The sequence below is a fragment of the Stylophora pistillata genome, chromosome 2 (genome assembly GCF_964205215.1).
Source record: "Stylophora pistillata chromosome 2, jaStyPist1.2, whole genome shotgun sequence".
In the NCBI taxonomy this organism is placed as follows: domain Eukaryota; kingdom Metazoa; phylum Cnidaria; class Anthozoa; order Scleractinia; family Pocilloporidae; genus Stylophora; species Stylophora pistillata.
In genome coordinates this window covers 42,934,736-42,953,830 of record NC_142520.1, presented here as the reverse complement: position 1 = coordinate 42,953,830, position 19,095 = coordinate 42,934,736, and the positions used below count along the sequence as shown (strand labels likewise).

At 38.7% G+C, this 19,095-nt stretch overlaps 1 protein-coding gene across 1 annotated transcript; it reads left to right on the top strand.

Moving 5' to 3' along the window:
- Positions 1–18,992, top strand: LOC148739633 (diacylglycerol kinase theta-like). The gene is made up of 26 exons (XM_088749521.1): positions 1–673; positions 1,519–1,607; positions 2,049–2,180; positions 3,210–3,360; positions 4,378–4,479; positions 5,320–5,405; positions 5,641–5,713; positions 6,058–6,154; positions 7,218–7,265; positions 8,678–8,768; positions 9,212–9,263; positions 9,606–9,667; positions 10,316–10,463; positions 10,740–10,781; positions 12,005–12,120; positions 12,267–12,418; positions 12,684–12,832; positions 13,566–13,875; positions 14,274–14,287; positions 14,322–14,398; positions 14,906–14,967; positions 15,597–15,639; positions 16,304–16,372; positions 16,578–16,631; positions 17,271–17,369; positions 17,702–18,992. Exons 1-26 carry the CDS (start codon positions 1–3, stop codon positions 17,813–17,815), a joined length of 3,105 nt encoding a protein of 1,034 aa, XP_088605647.1. The 3' UTR covers positions 17,816–18,992.
- The last annotated feature ends 103 nt before the right edge of the window (positions 18,993–19,095 follow it).

Here is a 19,095-nt window from a genome sequence, read left to right as displayed (position 1 = left end):
ATGGTATGGTTATTAAAAGAAAACGCTGATCTCTTGGCGGGACCAGTATCTGTGATCCTTAACTCCTCGTTCCACGAAAAATCCCGCCTTCCGCCTTCCTGGAAAGAGGCTGACGTAGTCCCGGTCCCAAAACAAAGGCCCATTAATGATATTAACAAGCACCTCCGTCCCATCTCTCTCACGCCTATCTTGTCCAAACTCGCTGAAGACCACATCGTTGAGAAAAAAGTTAAACCAGCCGTCTTACGGAGTATCGACCCTCGCCAATTCGGATCTATTCCCAAATCGTCTACCACGCATGCTCTGGTCAACATGACGCATAATTGGCTTGTTAACACCGACGGAAATGGTGCCACGGCAAGAGTAGCCCTACTTGACTTCCGTAAGGCTTTTGACCTTATCGAAAATAGTGTTCTCGTTCAAAAACTAGCAACATATGATATTCCGAGTCAAACCAAAAGCTGGATTGTCGATTTTTTGATGAACCGGAAACAAAGAGTCAAACTTGCCCAAGATTGTCACTCTGAATGGCGCTCTGTACCATCCGGCGTCCCCCAGGGAACAAAATTAGGTCCCTGGTTATTTCTCATCATGATTAACGATTTAGACTCCCCAGCCGACTTGTGGAAATACGTGGACGACACATCTTGTTCCGAAATAATTACTAAGGGCAGTGAGAGCAAACTCCAAGAAGCTGTGGATGTCCTTTCAAGATAAGCTAGTATCGATGGGTTCCAACTGAATGAGGCCAAGTGCAAAGAACTACGAATTGGATTCTCTAACAGCAACCACGATTTTGAACCCTTAGTCATAAATGGCAAACCCCTTGAACTAGTCACCAGTGCCAAATTGCTAGGCGTGACCATTAGCCACGATTTAAAGTGGAACATGCACACCTCTGAACTAAGTAGAAAATGTTCCTCTCGTCTCTACTTTTTGAGACAACTCAAGAGATCCGGAGTTGCACCAAGCGAACTTGTGCAATTCTATGTGACATGTATTAGGCCCGTCTTGGAATACGCAAGTCCTGTATTCCACCGTTCTCTACCAAACTACATCAGTGAAGATTTGGAACGGATCCAAAGAAGGGCACTCAGAATCATCTATCCTAACCTGTCATATTGTGTAGCACTAGAAACGGCTGGCCTACCGAAACTTCACGAGAGGAGGGAAAAAATCTCAACCAACCTGTTTGACGAGATAGTCCGTAACCCCACCCATAGACTCCACAGCCTCCTCCCCCAAAGGAAGAGTTGTAGATACGCACTGAGGCGCAAAACTGATTTCACTCTCCCCATATGCAAAACCGAGCGCTTGAAGAATAGTTTTATTTTTAGCCATATTAATAAGATGTAGATAATTTTCCTTCTTTCTTAACGACGAAGTTGTAATATTTTACACGTCCTTTTTATCATCTGTACTTGTAAATATTCCGTAATTCAGCCCATGGCTGCAAGGTGTTTATAATAAAGTATCTATCTATCTATCTAATAATTACTCTGACTTTCTTCATTGCAGTTTGTAACTATTTTGTTCACGAGGAGTGTAAAGAGTTCAGTGTTAGTGACTGCAAGAAGTGTGCTTCATATGTACCTCACATACAGAAGGTATAATACTCCAAGTCAACTCTCTGTCCACTATATATATTGACAAACATTTTTCCTTGTAGTTGCTTTGTTTAGATATAAGTTTCCAAACTCTCCTGACAGACACTCTTGTGGCAAAATCCCATGCAGTTATTTTTTATGTGTGTTTGTGCGGGTACTGCAGATGCTGACATTTTTTGTTGATGCTGCATGCATGTGCAGTGAAATTATTTCGAATTGTTACAGCTAAATTTTCAAACAACTGGAGACTGATATTGGGGTAAAATGCTGTTCAGGACTGGTTTACATGGATATATATAAGTTGTGCAAAAAGCTGAGAAACACTTCTGCCAACAAGAATCCAAAATCTAATTTGGAGACAGGAACTTATTCATGGTCTTCCTTGGGAAGGAAACTTTTTGTTCAGGTATTAGTTGTTCATAATGAGTTTGTTGACAATAGCAATCTGTGCGGCAAGCTCATCATTGGAGAGAAGGAAATCTACCACCCAATGCAAAGTGTGTGCACTGTAAACAAACTTGTGGGAGTGTGGAGTGTTTGGCAAGTGTCAAATGTAGCTGGTGTGGACAGATGGTGAGTGCCTGCAATTTGGTGGTTGTTGCTATTTATAAAACAGACTATGATCTCATTTCCTTTCATTCCTATAGGGATCTGTGGCTAAAAATAGGTCGCTTCTGCTTTTCTGTAAATCATTTTACTTATTGATAAATAAAATGCCAATTTTTAATAGATTTGCTACCATGAATACATCATTTGGAAAATATAAATGATCTACATCTGTTTCTACTGGTTGTTAAATGAGGTAGTTTTATCTATTAAATATCAAAGGTATAATTATATATACAGATCATCTGATAGGGTGCGGAAAAATGGAAAATGATGTGGAAATTTTTAGAAAAATCATGCGGAAGAAAGTGACGATTATGCAGAAAAGACACTAGATTATGCGGAAATTTCTGAAACTTTATTAATAAAGTTGTTCCCTTGGCTTTTTCCAACATATAAAATACACATTAATGTCTTACCAAGAATTTTAGTCCTTTATGACATGTTTGACCTTTTGCTGCCATTCATGGACAGGTATGTCTTCGTTCAATGTAGTTTTGTCATAGTTTTTGTTGTTGAGTTTGTCCGAAGCTTAGTAAATCGGACGAGGAAAACTGGACACCAGAAGTCCCAAAATGTTAAAACAAAAGTAGAACCAAGGCCCATCACCAGAAGATGCATGGAATGCCTGGCAGTTTAAAATTGTTTATGAACGAAAGGCATGTTTTCATCACTGTTTTGGGTGAATAACTTAATTCTTCAAAATGATCAATCTTTTCACTATTTTTGCTTCTGAGGATGGTGGCAGTTGCTTTCTCACTCACTTATATGTAGAAATTTTCTAGTTTTATGCAGAAAAACTCCCCAAGGATGTGGAGGATGGGAAATAGGCGAATTATGCGAATCCGCACCACCGCATCCTGTCAGATTCCCTGTATATATGAAACACAGTCATGTAGCAATTAGATCATGGTTTAAAGGAGAGATGTACTAAATACTCCTGCTATCTGCACTTGCACATGATTGTGTAATTTGCATCGTTTTCATTACTTACAGGCTCATAGCTCTTGTCAATTTATGTTACCCAAAGAATGTGGATTTGGTTATCTTCACAAGCTGTTGTTACCACCATATGCTGTCTCAATGCCAAATGTCACCTTGTGGAGGTCTTGTTCTCAGAACAGGTGCAATTCTGCTACATCAAGAGGTGAGGAAGGAAGGTACCAAAGTGCTGTTGTTAAAAACTGTTTTACATGGATGCATGGGAATGAAATGATAATCATGGTGTTTTTTATGTCTTGTCTTCATGAACAGTTTCTCTGTGTTGAGTTCATGTTATAATCAGCTGAGTGATGCGTAGGTAGGCGTAGGCTAGGGGCAATTATTAAGTCAGGATCAGTCAATGGTATAATTCACCCCTTAACTTGATCCTAGACATGTGGTCCTTCTATCAGAATCTAGTGGTAGTTCTTCCAACCCTGGAGTGTATATGTGTAGCAGCAAATTTTTAGGAGAAAATGGCAAATAATTGTTGCACAATGGTGTGGCCTTTGAGGACTCAGCATTTGAAATAGAGGAAGCCAAGATATTTCAGGGCTGGACACTAACTTTTCAACTTACAAGCCAAGTGGCTGGTGTCAACTTAGATGACTTGTTACAACAATTTCAGTTTGTTTTATGAGCCAAACTGGCCAGTGGAAACTGAAAACCACTAGCCAAAACTGAATTTCCACTAGTCTGTGGCTAGTTGGCTACGGTTAGTGTTGAGCCCTGTAATTACATGCCTTTTGTACTGCGAGTCACTTGAAATCTTCTGTTTGTTTTATATTGAAGCTGGGATGAGCTTCATTTAATGGTGACCCGTGAGGCTTGTAACTCTTCTCTCCCCTCCTTTTATCTGTTAGACTAATAACTTATTATTAAAAACTGGATCATTGGATAATGCAATTCAAGACTTTTTATTGGCTTAGCCATTAAGGTATATGAGCCAATATACCATAATCTAATATCTGTACATTGTAACATCTGGTTTCTTCCTACAAAATAAAGTCGAGAAGATTTATCTGACATTTTGGGGGCATTTCTTTTAATAAAACAATTATTCCACTCGCGCTTGTTGGATATGAGATCATTATAGCCAACGAGGCGCGTAGCGCCTCGTTGGCTATCTATCATCTCATATTCAACGCACACTCGTGGAATAATTGTTAATTATTATCCATAGGTATGCAGACTGGTATGGTAGACGATGATGATGGTATAGTCTCAGATGACCCTCCCCGCCATAATACAGACACAAGCAGTTTATCTTTTGATCATGATGCAGGTATGAGTTTATCACTTATTAATATATAAGGCAAGAAATTTTGGAGATTTAATTGGTTGACAGCAATTCACCATTACAATGTAATTTTGGTATAATGGCAAAAATGGATGGTACAACAAGGTTACCAATGACAACACGGTGAGGAAAGATTGTTATGAATGCTGACGCCTGTGTTTGTCTTTCCAATTGCAACAAAATAAAGGTTAGAGGGAAACTCTAACTTCTTGAGTGCTCTCCAAACTTCCCACGTGCTCCATAACTCGATAGTGCACAGCTGAAAGCATGAACCAATTGTTTTAGAACATAGCCGGTGGAATTGTGCATCAAATCCGACGCGAAAAACGGACAACAATATCAGTTGAAGCGAATCGTGACGGCGCTGTTTCCGAGTCTCCTTTTCCTTTGTTTTTCTCTCTTTCTGCCTCATTTAAGAGCTCTAGCCCAAGGGAAAAGGTCGAAACATTGTCTTCGTTTTCGGACTAGTAGGCCGAGTTTCTGTTTGTATCCATTATTGTCGCGAAATATATTATTTTTCCCCGCGCTAACAATGGCCGCTCGCGCGAAAAAAAAAGTTCTGGCGAAGTCGGATTTGCTGACGCTATCAGCGTGCACTATCGGGATTTTGAGCACGCTCACGTATAATGAATTTAATTGCGCGACTCTGCTAGCTATGTTCTAATACCTGAATGTGTTTGGATGTGTTGATTTGTAGCAAGTATAGTTCTTCCCTCAACCTCTGTATTCATGGAACCTCATAATGATGTTTATACATGCTAAGTAATATAATAATTATAATTAATACTAATAAGAGAAATCTCATTCCTTGTAATAGATGAAACTTAAAGATTTATGATGGCAACTTAACAGATCCAAAACTTTGTAAAAACATAGTGATTCCAAGGACAGCTCAAGCCAGCAATGTTCTAGTGAGTATGCAACTCAGGTGTAACTTGTAACACTCTAATAAATTTGTGGAAACTATAGTTGAAACAAGACCATAATTTACTTCTAAAAAAGCTGAGGTAGGTGAACGGTTTGGCAGTGGGGTCTGCAGTTTGCAAAGTACTTGATGTAGACTAAATTATTAGCAAAATGGTATTATAAATTGCAGCTTCAAATTTTAGGATTATTGTTTTTTTTTTTTTTCCAATGGTTTCTTAGGAAGAAGCCCTGAAAAAATTTCAGATCACAGATGATCCCAGCAATTATTACCTTGCAAGAGCTGTTGATGAAGGTGAGATAACAAGGACTCTCAAGTTCAAAATCTCCATTCTCTTCACTGTCTGCTTTATATTCTTTTAGTTATAATTTTATCCTTGAGAAACTGCTTTGAAATCTGCGTCAGTTTTACATGACTGTTTTTCCCTCTCCCCACCTTTCTGCTGGTCATCATATCACTTTTTGTAAGGAGAAATTAATTTTTGATCACTCTCATGAGCAAAAAGGTTGATTTCTTTTAAAAATGTGATTGAAATAATCCATGTTTACAAGGTGCATTTTGTTTTCTACAAAGTCTTCTAGAACCAGCATATTTTGGTGTTTTAATTTTATCATGATTTTATCTCTTGCTGTTTAAAGAGAATGAGCGTGCCCTTGATCCTGAAGAGAAACCTCATCAGTTTGTTGAAAGAAATTCATCCAAACCTTTAATCTTTCTTCGAATGAAGGAGGGATTGTAGTCATGACATATTGGCCCAAGAAAGTGTTCTAAATATATTCAGGTTGATGTGGTTTCAGTTACATTACTGTCACATTGACAGGTTTTTTAGTAGACGATTGAGTGATATACCATGCATAATAATCTTGCACCTTCTCCTAAACCAGTCAGATGCTAACTAGATCACATGATATTACTACTAACCCTTTACACCCCATCACCCATACATCAGTAGGCATATTCCATACTCTTCTCTATAAAAAATAAAAATAAATAGAATTGTGAATTTATATTGCACAGTTTCCATGACGGGATGATCAACTGTGCATTACAACAATGCATGGAATAAATACTAATTGCATCATTACAACAATGCTTTGTAATAGATACCAGTTACATCATGTGTAGTATAAAATATTAAAAGCTGAGCTAAGAGTAAAAAGCCTTACTAAAAAAATGCGTCTTTAAGAGGTTTTTAAAAGTGTCGACAGATTGAGCCATTTCCTTTATTGCTGACAGGGAGAGTTTGCTTAACAATCAAGAGCTTTTGTAGGTGTTGATCATTTCTGTTATTCTCCTGACCTTAATGTTTGAGTCAAGGGTGTTACTGTAAGGAGAAATTAGATGCTAATCACTCTTAGGGTTAAAGGGTTCATATTGTTGGATATGTCCATTTTACTACAGTAACTGTAACGGTGTATGTAATACTTTGTGTTCTTCTTAATTATTACGGAAACAATCATGTTAATTTATTTCTGGATATTATTTTTTTATCTTATTTTTACCTCACACTTTTTGTTCTTGTTTTCCTTTTTGTTTTCCTTCTTTCATTTGTAGTCAACTACCCAAAATCTAAGTATTACTCTTTGATTTATTTAACCAGTATGTTACCCAGCCTGATTAGCTTTTTAGTTATTCTGAGTCTACTAGCCATTCCCTTTCCTAGCTGTCCTCCTATCATAATAAATTTTTTAAATAATATTTTTCTTGTAAACAAGGTTACAAGTCAGCAATTGGTTCTTGCTTTTGGACATTTAAACTTGTTCTCTTTTCATTTTTTAATCAATTCCCCACTGCAGAGTGCAGATAGACGGAAAGGATATATAAGAGTTTACCCTGGAATGATAAAGTGAGTAATTGTAATTATGATCATTATTAAATTGTAATTGGCTGGTACAATGTTTATGTCATTAAAAGGTATAACCCCGAAAGGTCACATGTGTAACGAGGGTCGTAAGCGACGAATTTGGAGACCAGACAATTGTAACGCACAACGTAAACTCGAATTGAAATAGCGTAAAAGGGCAGCGGCTTGTAGAATAACGGATACATGATTCGATGTATAGCTTTGCGTAGCGGTAAGGTCTTGTTGCAGTGAGATTTGTTGTGGTTCGAATTAGAAAGCAAAAAAAGGAACCTAAATGAGCCGACGCCTGTGGATGGACTTCTTAATCTAGACGCACGTGTTATAGAATCTCGTAAAATACACAAGCGCTAAAGATAATCATGCCAATTAAGATAATGAAGCTAACTATAACAATCAAGTAAATATAATGGCTTACTTTAGTCTGGCTCCTAGCGGTAATAGGTAGCTGATATGTGGCAGTGAAAAGGAGTGAAAAGGAAAGTAGCGTTTAGCGAACAAGTAGCGTTGCAACAATAAACCTCTCAAAGAACTACGTCCCTTACACAATGAAATCCGATCGCTAAACCTGTCACGCAAATATGTACAATTGCGCAAGAAGTAAATAATCAACGAGAACAAGACACCAATCACGGCTAAATATAAACAAACGAACTATTATGGTATGAAAGGAACAAAAGGATCAATTTGAATCAGGCCATACTCTTAACCCTTTTATAACCTGACATCAGTAATTACCTACTCTCCATACTGTTTTGTACAACTTTCCCGTGGTGCTGACAAAGAGAATTAATTTTGCTCAACAATCAATAGCTTCTTTAGTTGGTGATCATTTTCTATATTCTCGTGACCTTAAGGCGTGACTCAGGGGGGTACTGTGAGGAGGAAGTAGATGCTTGTCACTCTTTGGGGTCTAAGGGCCAAGCCCATGTCTCTGAGAGTTATGTCATATTGGGAGATTGGTGTAATTTTGCAGGAGTCTGGAAGAAATATTCAAAGCACTCTCCGGGTTATGAAGTCTTCAATTTTGTAGGAAAGTTATCCTGGTAGTAATAAACCCTACTTATGGAGTAGTGGAAATAAGCCCTGAAAAAAATTCAGGCCCCTGTGGGATTTGAAACCATGACCTTTGTGATACCTGTACGTGCAGTGCTCTAGTTCATGAAAATTGATCAGTCCTGTCTGCATAATTTGTTGATGCTTAAACATTTCTTTGGTAAGTTGAGAGATATCCCCCTCTTAGAATGTTGAAAATCTGTGTGTACTGATTGCCTTTTTTTTCTCAACTTTTTAACCACCCACATGCTCCATGTAAGGACAAAACTGCATTTTTTCCTCAGCTGTGGGTGTTTAAATAATTATAGTGAACAAATTATTTTGTAACATACCCAATACAGTGCGGCAGGAACATTTAAGACAATCCCAGTGACTGCACAGACAACTGTTACAGATGTGATAAGTGCTGCTTTAGAAAAATTTGGATTGAAGGTTTGTCTCAAGCCTCAGTGCGTTATGTCATCAATTTTTGGGGTGCTCTCCTCCCTCCCTTTCTTCCTTGCTTTTTTCCTTCCCTCCCCCTCCACCCTCACACCCCTTCATCTTCTCTTGATTGTTTCTCAATTCCTCCCTCCTTTCTTTCACTGCTTCCTCCCTGTCCCTTGCTCCCTTCCTCTTTCCTTTACTTTCTCGCTTCCATGCTTCCTTTTCCTTCCCTCTCTTTTCTCACTCTCATCCTTTCTCTCACCTAGTTCACTTCCATCACTCTTCTCCTCATTATGTAGTCCAATCTTTTGGAACATTTTCAATCTTTCCTTTTGTTTCACAGGACTGCTTTTTAATGCAACTTAAAATAAATTAAATACTGGTTGAGTGAAGTTTGAATGGTATTCCTCTGGTTTTTTGTTAACTAAGAAATTAATTCTTATGCACAGGGTGCCAATGAAAATGACTTTTCCCTGACTGAAGTACACCTAACTCAAGGAGGTAACATATCCCATTTTATGTAGACTTTTGTAAACTTATTTTTCATGATTGAGGTCGTAATGGGATAAAGGACATTTGCTCTAGTTATTAACCCAATACTGCACACAATACCGACTGAAAGAATAGCAGCATTACACGCGCATATTATGCTTGTAAATCCGCCATATTGCACGCAATTTACACGCAAATTACGCGCGGGTGAAAGAAATACTCGAAAGCGTGTGTAGAAAATTACTCGCAAATTCTTCATAGAACTCCATGCAGTGCATTCAATTTCAAATTTAGCACTTTTGATAATTAACCTGCCAGTTCACACCACTTTTATTCTTATTGAATTATCAGTCCATGAACGAAGAATGGAACACAATGACTGTCCGTGGAAATCCTTGATGGATAGTAGAAAAGTAAGATTTTTTTATTAATCAGTAGGACTTTGGAATGCATCTAATGTTCAGCTTTTGTTTCAAATTAATAATAAGCCTTTGAACTTTGTAAAGGCTATCAATTGGGAGGACTGATACTTTTTCTTCTAAGTTCTCAATGTAAATGACATTTTCTTCACGGACTCTAATACATTTATTACCTTTATATTTCCTCAACTGAGTGAACGTTCTTCAGGAAATCGCCTTCCCCTCCTCACTCACGAAAGTTGACCCCTTTCTTTGTTTTGGACTCTCCCAAAATTCTCCCATCATTTTTTTTTGTTTGTTTGTTTTAATTATCTGAGTGAGGCACTTCTCTGTCTTTTCACCTTCCAATTGACTTCCTCTAAAGTTTCAATCATGGTGGCTATTCTCAAATTTATGGCCATCTGGATTTTGATTTTTACCAGATTGAATTCTTTTTAGAATGTACTGAACCAGGAAAGTTCTGCCGGATTACATAGCCATAATTTTGCTCTTTATATAATTTCGTGCTTCCAGCTATTCTGTCTACAATTATACCTTTCTTTGATGAGTGCAAAGTGATTTCTAATGATGTATAACAAATATTGCTTTTATCTGAAGATCGTAGGTTCTCTATAAAATTGACTTAATGTCTTTTCTTTGCAGAAGTCTGTAAGGAAAATGAAACTCACAAGATTCTACTTGAGGCAAAACTTAGAACCCTTGGGAAGTGTATGCATTTGTGTTGGCAGTCTCCCAGTAGGCCTGGAACCAAGTAAATACAAAACTTTGATTGGCGACATTCTAGGAGAAAGTGAGGTCTGTTTTGTTTGTTTGTGAGATGCTTATAGACAAGTGACTTTGTTTTATGCGAGATTAATTTCGTCCCCTGAGTCTTCGTTTGCTTGACAACCTGTCACGTTCATTCCGCTTTGCAAGGGGAACGGAGGTTTGGGAACGAGTTGACAAGAGACATTTTAGTGGCCAAATGACTTGCGCATTGGAATCTTCTGAGGACGGTTTCTGGTTTTGGTTGTTCTCATCCTCTTTCTTCATTTCAGTTAACAGTTTGAGTGTAATTGTTTTGCAGCTATGGAATATTGTGAGATGAAAAGTGTGTTTCCAAGTTATGGTGAGCTACTAGATTCTAAAGTTCAGTGCATGAAGCTATTTGCACAAGTATTATTACAGTTTATAACCCACCCATTGATTTTGGCGCGATTTTATTGTTTACTATACATCACGTGGTGCAAAATCACAGGAAAGGTATCACGCAATAACCCCCGTCCGCGTCGATACTTGCCCTCCGATTTTTTCCCAGCAAAAAAAAAAACATAGTCAATACAAGAGTGTCAACTTTTCCGTTCTCCTATTTACATGGAAGGAAATCAAACTCGTTTTTTTTTGCTTGCTCGCGTCAATCACGCGCATTCGCCATCAGATCACCACTGGCTTTTTTTGTTTGTTTACGCGCAGTTTAATTGCGATGTGGAAATTAATGGAAGGGTTATAAAATAAATAAACCCTCTTCTGGCTTGCTGGTATGTCGGCTGATAATGTCCTTGGCTGAGAGATTGTCCTCAAAATTTCATATTTTCCCTTAAGGCTTCGCTTCTCGACCAAATACTCATTTTTCGGACAATCTCTCAGCCGCGGACATTATCAGCCGACATACCAGCCGCCCGAAGGGGTTTATTTACTAAATATCGCTGGCAGTGCCGGTAGGCAAGATAAGGCGAATCCTGTGTTCTGATTGGCTTTCAACTCGTTTAAGGTTTTGTCCCATTGTTAATTTGTAAGAAAGCGGGGTTAGCTCTGTTTGATGAAGCATTTGGACCGAGTGCTATGTCCTTTTTTTTTTTGCATATTTAATACCTTATGTGCTTTTCTTCGTTTTGACAGACTGCAATGCTTACTTTGAAATTGCATTACTGCTGCCTGGTGGCATACGAGACTGCCTAAGAATTACGTCGCATGTAAACCGGCTGCATTTCATTATACAATGACATTTCTCCACCGGGGTTACAGGAGTGTTTTTTATATAAATGTTAACTTTGGAGAGATCAATCTGTTTACGCCGTAGATGGAAGATAATGCATTTGATATATATCAATGACTTATCTTTGATCACTCAAAGATAAGTCATTGAGTTTTACTTTGTGGAATTCGAAAGACAATCCTGCGAGAGTAGAACCGCCGCTTTTGTCAATCAGAAATCAGGAATGGCATAAAAACACTCGCTCGCGAAGCTGGTCATATGACAATGACGACTGAGGAGGTTTATTTTTTTCTTTTGTTTTTGTAGTTTTTTACCGTTAATTACGTCACCAATGTTGACATTGTAACTCTTTCCAGGTATGGTGTTTGTGTTATTTCCTGCCGCTGACACAGCAGCCGATGCTGTAAATAAATTCAAAAATTCCACTATGGACAACAAAGAGCTGTTTGTGAGAGTCCTACCCACTATTCATGTAAGTAGCTGCAAATTCAAGAGCAAAGGTTTTTCTCTAGAGTATTTCTGGAAGTACTCAAAAAAAAAGCTAAAAAAAAAAGGATTGACCTGAATCAAAAAAGGAGTTATGCTTATCCTGTCGTTTTTGTTTCTTCCTTCTTGTAGCCTGGGCTGTTCCCCCTTGGAAGCCAACGCCTTCTAGTACTGGTTAACTCCAGAAGTGGAGGTGGTCAGGGGGCCGACATGTCAGCAGCTTTCCAGAGACTGCTCAACCCTCATCAAGTGTACAGCCTCACAGAAGGGGGCCCATTATTAGGGTATGTTTAACTCCTGCCCTTCGTATCTAGAAAACTGTTTTTTGCAATTGAAGTTGAAGTTTATTCATTACTAAGTACGTAGCAGTTCGAAAACTGATTTGTGTATTTACATAACAAATATTAAGTCACTGTGATACAAATCTAATTTTGTCGTTTAAGTTGCATCTTGATCAGTTAGAGCTATTTTATACCCAATGCTACGAGCCTTGTTTTCTTCTCTCATCTTTGTCCCGTGGTCTAGAATTGATTATTGTGTTTGTTTTAGATTTTACGCTTTCAGATCTATTCCTGATTTTCGTGTCTTGATCTGTGGTGGTGATGGGACAGTTGGCTGGGTGTTGTCGTGTTTGGATGATGTTGTTCAAGAGTTGAAGTGCAAGTTACCTGCATCAGCAGTACTTCCTCTTGGCACTGGTAAGTGGATTGTTACAAGTGACTCTTGTAAACTGCGAGTTAGAGAAAATTTCTTTCCAGAGTCGAACATAAAGCCTTGTCTAGGTTTTGTTGTACTGGGCTGTGTGATCGATCTCAAGACTCTTGCGACAAACTTGGTCAATCGGATGGAAATCTAAAACTAGCCTCGACTTTGCCTCACGTGCTTCTAAGGGATGGACACTTTAAAAAGTCGTGCAAACTTTCCAGTTTAATTGTTTAGGCCTCAACAGCCTTTGTATTTAAAAGAAGATCAACGAACGATCAGCGATAATTATTCGAAGCTTAATGCTTCATGTGACAATTAAATGAGCGTTTCCAGCACGTGGTTGACAACTAGAGGTTTACAGTGATAGACAAACCGCTATGACGCATTTGAAAAGCGGTCGTTTCAATCGTTAGCCCTCCCTCGGAGCAAAGTAGATGGAGAATAGGTTGGAAATTGCCTTAGACTCTTGACTTCGGGACAAGCCATTACTCATCGCCCATAAGGGATTTTAATATTCTTAAGATTTCCCCCTTTGTACTCTGTTGGGAAGGACTGACGCCCACTCCCCTCTCGTGATTGATAATTTCTTTGTGGGGATTTCGTTAGTGGATACAGATTGAGATGGAAGTTGGATGAGATTCTCAGCTTGCATGTACTGATCTCTCTAGTGTTCTTCTTAGTGGATAGATAATGTTTGGGAAACTAAATTAGATTGTAAACGTACAGGTAATGATCTCTCTCGTATCCTCCATTGGGGAAGTGGTTACTCTGGCGGCGAGAGTCCTGTATCGCTACTCATGGCCATTGACCAGGCTCACGAAGTGTTTCTTGATAGATGGTGTGTCATGTTTGACTCCGTGGACTCTAACGTTCCTGACACACTGTCAAACGACAGCGCACTTGGTTCGATGGGAGGAAGAGAGGACGATCCTAGTATTTTTACGATGAATAACTACTTTGGCATCGGAATTGGAGCTGAGCTTTGTTTAGATTTTCATCTTCAGAGAGAGGAAGCACCTGATAAATTCCATAGCAGGTGAGGATGCAAAAAAAGTAAATCTACTTGTTACAGTAGTTTTACATCCGCTCGATTTAAGGAACAGTGTTGATTGCTAAGGCTATTGGATGGCACTTGCAATTGATAACAAATGTTTCATAGTCTTCTGAGTTGTTCTCTTTGTCGTCTGTATTTCGAATTCGTCTGTGGGAATGTGCGTGCCCGACTCTATTTATCACTTTAGATGTCTTACAGACTACCTCCCCCTTCCCACCCTCCAAAAGTTATTAACGGATACGGAGCAGTCAAACGTCCAATAGATTTTAACTTCCTTCGTAAGCGCTTTTGAAAGTGGATAGGTTAGAAAACTTCGACCTTGCGTTTTATGATTTATTGTAAGTAAGAGTTCGTCGATTCTGTGATTTTTCTTTTTTCAGGCTTCATAACAAAGGAGTTTACTTTATTGTGATGAGATTTTGTGGGCTGAGTTTACTTTAGAGCAGGGATAAAGAAAATGGTCAAAGGCTACTCGCGGACATTTACTAACGAAGTCGAAATAGAGGTGATTAATCTGTAGAACGTAGATATTGGAATAGCTTACATGGTTGCCTTCATGGGATGAATTCGGTATTCTTAGAAAGCGTCTCTTTACCCACAGCGAACGGCCGAATAAACCCGACAAAATCCCGCGAAAGGGGAAGGGGGAGGATGTTAATCTACGATGAATTAGCATCACAATCAGGTGGAATAGCAATAGTTACAGTAGCCTCACTTTGCGAAAGCGTTAAAAGCTCCTATACTGGGAAGGTGTTTGTCTTGTTTACAAACTTAACTCATTTAATATTGAGTGTTGTCCTAAAATCATCATCGTTTGTCAGTTGTATTCAACACTGAGTGATTGAACGCCAAGTAGTTGAAGACGTTTGTCTTAAAAATTTAACGCCCGAATGAGATGGTTTTTGGAGTATCCCTTGGTACTTTTTTGCCTGTTGTACTCCTTACGGTTCCAGTGATCTATCTTTCTCTCGTTTCTCAGCATTTTCGTTTGTAATTTTCTGTTTCGCTACAGATTGATGGCAAAAAAATTGACTTACCAACACTAGAAGAAATTGTTATTCTTAACATAGGCAGGTTAGTGAAAGCTGGAAGTTGAAGTCAGTCAAAAGAATTCGAATCAGTGTTGCAGTGGTGAAATTTCCAATTGAGTGGATTGAGAAAACAGATTAAAATCGGTTTCAAAGGGTAATTTTAAGATGCTCAGTTTTCATCCTGAAGTCAAAATAGTACTAATTTAGGTCAACATGATGTATTTCATTTCATTAAAATCTGATTCCTTTACGGGAACGAAGAACGTACAAAAAGTGGCCATTTTCGATATATCAAAATTCAAACTTGGCTGCCAGGATTGGGGGAACAAAACGAAGGAACAACATCGAGGTTGAGGGATGAATAATCAATTTCTTTAGTTGTATACCTCCAAGCCTTAGAGCCATGTTAGAATTTTAATAAATCGAAAATGGCCTAATTGTCTCGCATCCGTCATGTGACTTTGCAGCCCGGTCGGATGTAGCACCCAGACTGAATCTGGCTGGAAGGCATGGGTTTGAATCTAGTTAAAGTTGAACTTTAAAGTTTTCTTTTCTGATTTTTCATTGGTAGCAGTTCAGGTGCGAGTATCGCTTCTATACACGTGAGGGATTTTGTTTTCTTTTGTATTTAGTTTTCCCTTTAATTTTTTATAATTTTTTTTGTCCGACTAGTTGGGGAGCAGGTACGGATGCATGGGGACCAGACAAAGAAGATGTATGTAATACGACTTGAATTTAGCATTGATCTCTGTCCTTTTTGTCCCAGGCAAGTGAGGTCTTTAAAAACACGCAGTCGAGTCAATCGCTATATCGGCCGACATACATCTCGGCCGACCAAGTCTCGATCGAGTCTCGACCGAGTCTCAAATGAGTATCGGTCGAGTGTCGACCAACTCTCAATGCACTCTGATGACTCTTGTGCCCTAACAAACAAACAAACAAACGGAAATAAATAAATGGCATTACCACGGCATTAAGTTACTTTCGAAGAGTTTCATTTACCAGTCGCAAGTTCCGTTGATAACTTGGTCGGTTGATTCATTACTATGCCAGTCAGTCAGTCGGTCGGTCCATAAGTCAGATGCATGGAGAGAAATTCCACCGACCGATATATCGTTTAAGAACACCCACACAGAAGTAATCACAAGGGCCAACCAGAAAAGACAAAATTGCAAGTACATGTAGCCAACGAGAACGCCATCATTTGTGAGTACGGATGTTGCAAATGACCAAAACACGGTGGTTTTGGTTTTGTTCCTGATTAGTTCAGATGGCGACTTGAGATAGCTGGACCAATCACAAAGCAAAGTTAATCAAAACAGATGCGATCCCGGATTCCTCTTCGACTCTTAATTGAGAATTGCTGACTCTGTTTGCAGGGTTATGCCTCAGCTTCTCACTGTGACAGTCTTGTAGAGGTAGTTGGACTTCAGGGAGTCATGCACATGGTAAGTCAGAATCACTACCGGCTTTGCCTTTTATGCCCTAACATCAGCAGGTGGATTCTCTCCAAACTGCACCACGTGATGTTTCACTACTAACTGCCTTATTTTTTGTACCCAGCCTTGTCCTTTCTTACGTATATGGATTGGAAACGTTTTCATTTAGCAGTGAATATGAAGATGAGTGTTTTTTTTTCTTTTTTACCTAAAGGGTCAAATTCAAAGTGGAATCAGGACTGGTATACGACTGGCACAGGGAACCCAGGTAAACATTTCTCGTTGTAATCCAGTAAACAAATGAAGCCATAAATGAGTTATTCTCTCTTATTGTTAGCTTGTCATTCTTGTTTGTACATTACCATGTTGGCGAAGAATGATTTCCACCCTTCCCCAAGCCCACGTGTAACCGTATCCTCTCTTTTGTTTCTCCACGGGGCGGGAAGAGTACGGCTACAGCTACACGTGGGCTATTCTTTTTCGTTCCCCCTGAGAAGAAAGAGCGCGAGCTCTGGTTTTCGAACATCGGCTATGGAAAAATAGGGTATTTTGCCCAAGTAACCAATAAGTATAGGCAGTGACACGATTTCGAGTGCAGTTGGGTGTTAATGAGCCTGAGTAAATTTCTCAAAGACAGCAAAATTGCCCCAATAGCGTAGTTCCATTTCTCAGTATAGAAAATACACAAGTCACAATTCCACCATTCGCTCTAACGAGGGAATAACGCTCGAAACGTCAGCTTCAAACACCCTCCATGGTGGTCAATCTATAATATCAACTCAGCTGATAAAACCAAATTATGTTGTAATATATCCACCGACGCAGCAGCACAGTTTCTTTAGAAACTGACCCTCTTTATTCACGCACTTCGATCCTTTTTTATCCATTATTATGATTTTTATTGCAGATAAATATCAAATTAAAATCAGAGATGCCTGTACAAATAGATGGTGAACCTTGGATGCAGCCTCCGGGTAATGTGATCGTGCGGCCCATACTAACAAAGGTATTGTACAGAAAACCGTGTAATAACTTTGTTAAAGACTACTGGCCGAAGAAAATAAAAGGCTCGGATCTCAGTGATAAAGTTGCACGTGGGAGATCCCGGAAACCAATTTAATCTTATCTTTTTTTTTAGCTAAGAAACATATGTGTTTTTTTCAACATTGACATCCAAGAATTCAGTTAAAGTTTATAACCGGACTACTTTAGTCAGAGTTCTTACTAAGAGATTTAAATATATATATATATATATATATATATTGGTAGAACAAGAACGGCTAACGAACACTTCTCGAAATTTCCTCTCTAGTTCATTTTACCTCTTGTTTTCTTTAGGCACTGATGCTTTCTAGGAGGAAAGTTAAAGTGAAAAACCTAAGAAGACCTTCAAGCTCGTCTCGTCCTCCTTCAAGCCCCAGCACAACGAGAACTATTTTTTATGACGATTAAACAGAGTTTTCCCGGGCCTTTTCTCACGGAAGAAAATAATCTTACATATAAAAGTAACTCACAATTATAGCCGCTTCATTAGAAACTATACTGAGGATTTGTACCAGCTCTGATTTATATTTAACTTGTTTATCTTGCAGAGTTCATCTAGTAAGGTATTGTTTCAGCCGAGAAAATGTAATTTTAAATTTTGAAGAAAACTATTGTCATTTGTATAGCTCTGGGTATACGCTGTCTTGTTGACGTCTGTAAATATAAATAGTTCAGACTAAAATACGTCTTCATCAGGCGTTACCACTCGAACCTCTTCGGTGTAACCTATCTTTCATGACAGAGCTTAGTAACGAAATGTTACGTGAAAGGTACGCGGTCAACAACGCAGGCTCAAGCATACCTGATTTAAAATTCAGCGAAATTCGCGGAAAGAAAAAGGAGCTAGCATTTGAAACCGAGGCATTTTGTTGTTGTCGAAGACATTTTCCTATTTCCAAAGTTTTTAAGGAGAAAATTAATTTTCGAAAATATTTAAGGGGTGTACAAAGTTTTTGAAGGTTGTTCTGTAAAAAAAAAAAAAAAAAAAGCGGCAAGGAAAACGACGCCTCGAAGCAACAGAATAGAAAATCAACAAGGCAAACGACTCAAAATCAGTTTTTCTGCGCGAAAATCTAGCGCGTGCGGATACGTTATTCAGCTCTGTTACCATTCGTGCTTTTGGACTCGATTCCTAGCAACGGCCATAATACTTTCATTGAAGTGGTATAAAGTAATTCAGAAACTATGTCTCAGCCACACTCGGTTTTTCTCTACTCTGCTCTTAAAAGCGCAAATGCGTCGTAGTCGACAATACGCGCTAAAGAACCAAACTCATACCATGCTATTCTACACTCATGTCAAAAGTACAAATTAAAGTGATAAAACCTCTGTCTTGAGGTGGAGTTCAAAGTTTAGCTCACCCCACCAATTTATACAGAAAATAACTGAGAATTTGAGAATTTATATCGAATATGTTCTTAAATGAATGTTGTACTTGTAATTATGTGTACCAAAAAGGTTAGCTGCTGAAGTATCCCTTTTCAAACAAATAAATATTTGCGCCTTTAAATTTATTGGAATGTGTCATTATAACAAAATAGATTGATGTAGCTGTGTTGCGAAGAAATTAAATTTGTGAAATAACCTTTTCATGGCTTTTCTTTTGTCCTCTTTAGAGGCATAGCGGTTGTTGGGCTCGGAGAAGAGAGGTGACGTCTTTCTTCGAATTAAGAAACATTCAAACTGAA

What these genes read in the sequence shown, in the direction of transcription:
- LOC148739633 (XM_088749521.1), top strand. Translation starts at nt 1, where the DNA reads ATGGTATGGTTATTAAAAGAAAACGCTGATCTCTTGGCGGGACCAGTA. An exon ending in TAGAAAAATTTGGATTGAAG is followed by an intron (nt 8,769 to 9,211) that starts GTTTGTCTCAAG and finishes TCTTATGCACAG; the next exon opens with GGTGCCAATGAAAATGACTT. An exon ending in AGTACTTCCTCTTGGCACTG is followed by an intron (nt 12,833 to 13,565) that starts GTAAGTGGATTG and finishes GTAAACGTACAG; the next exon opens with GTAATGATCTCTCTCGTATC.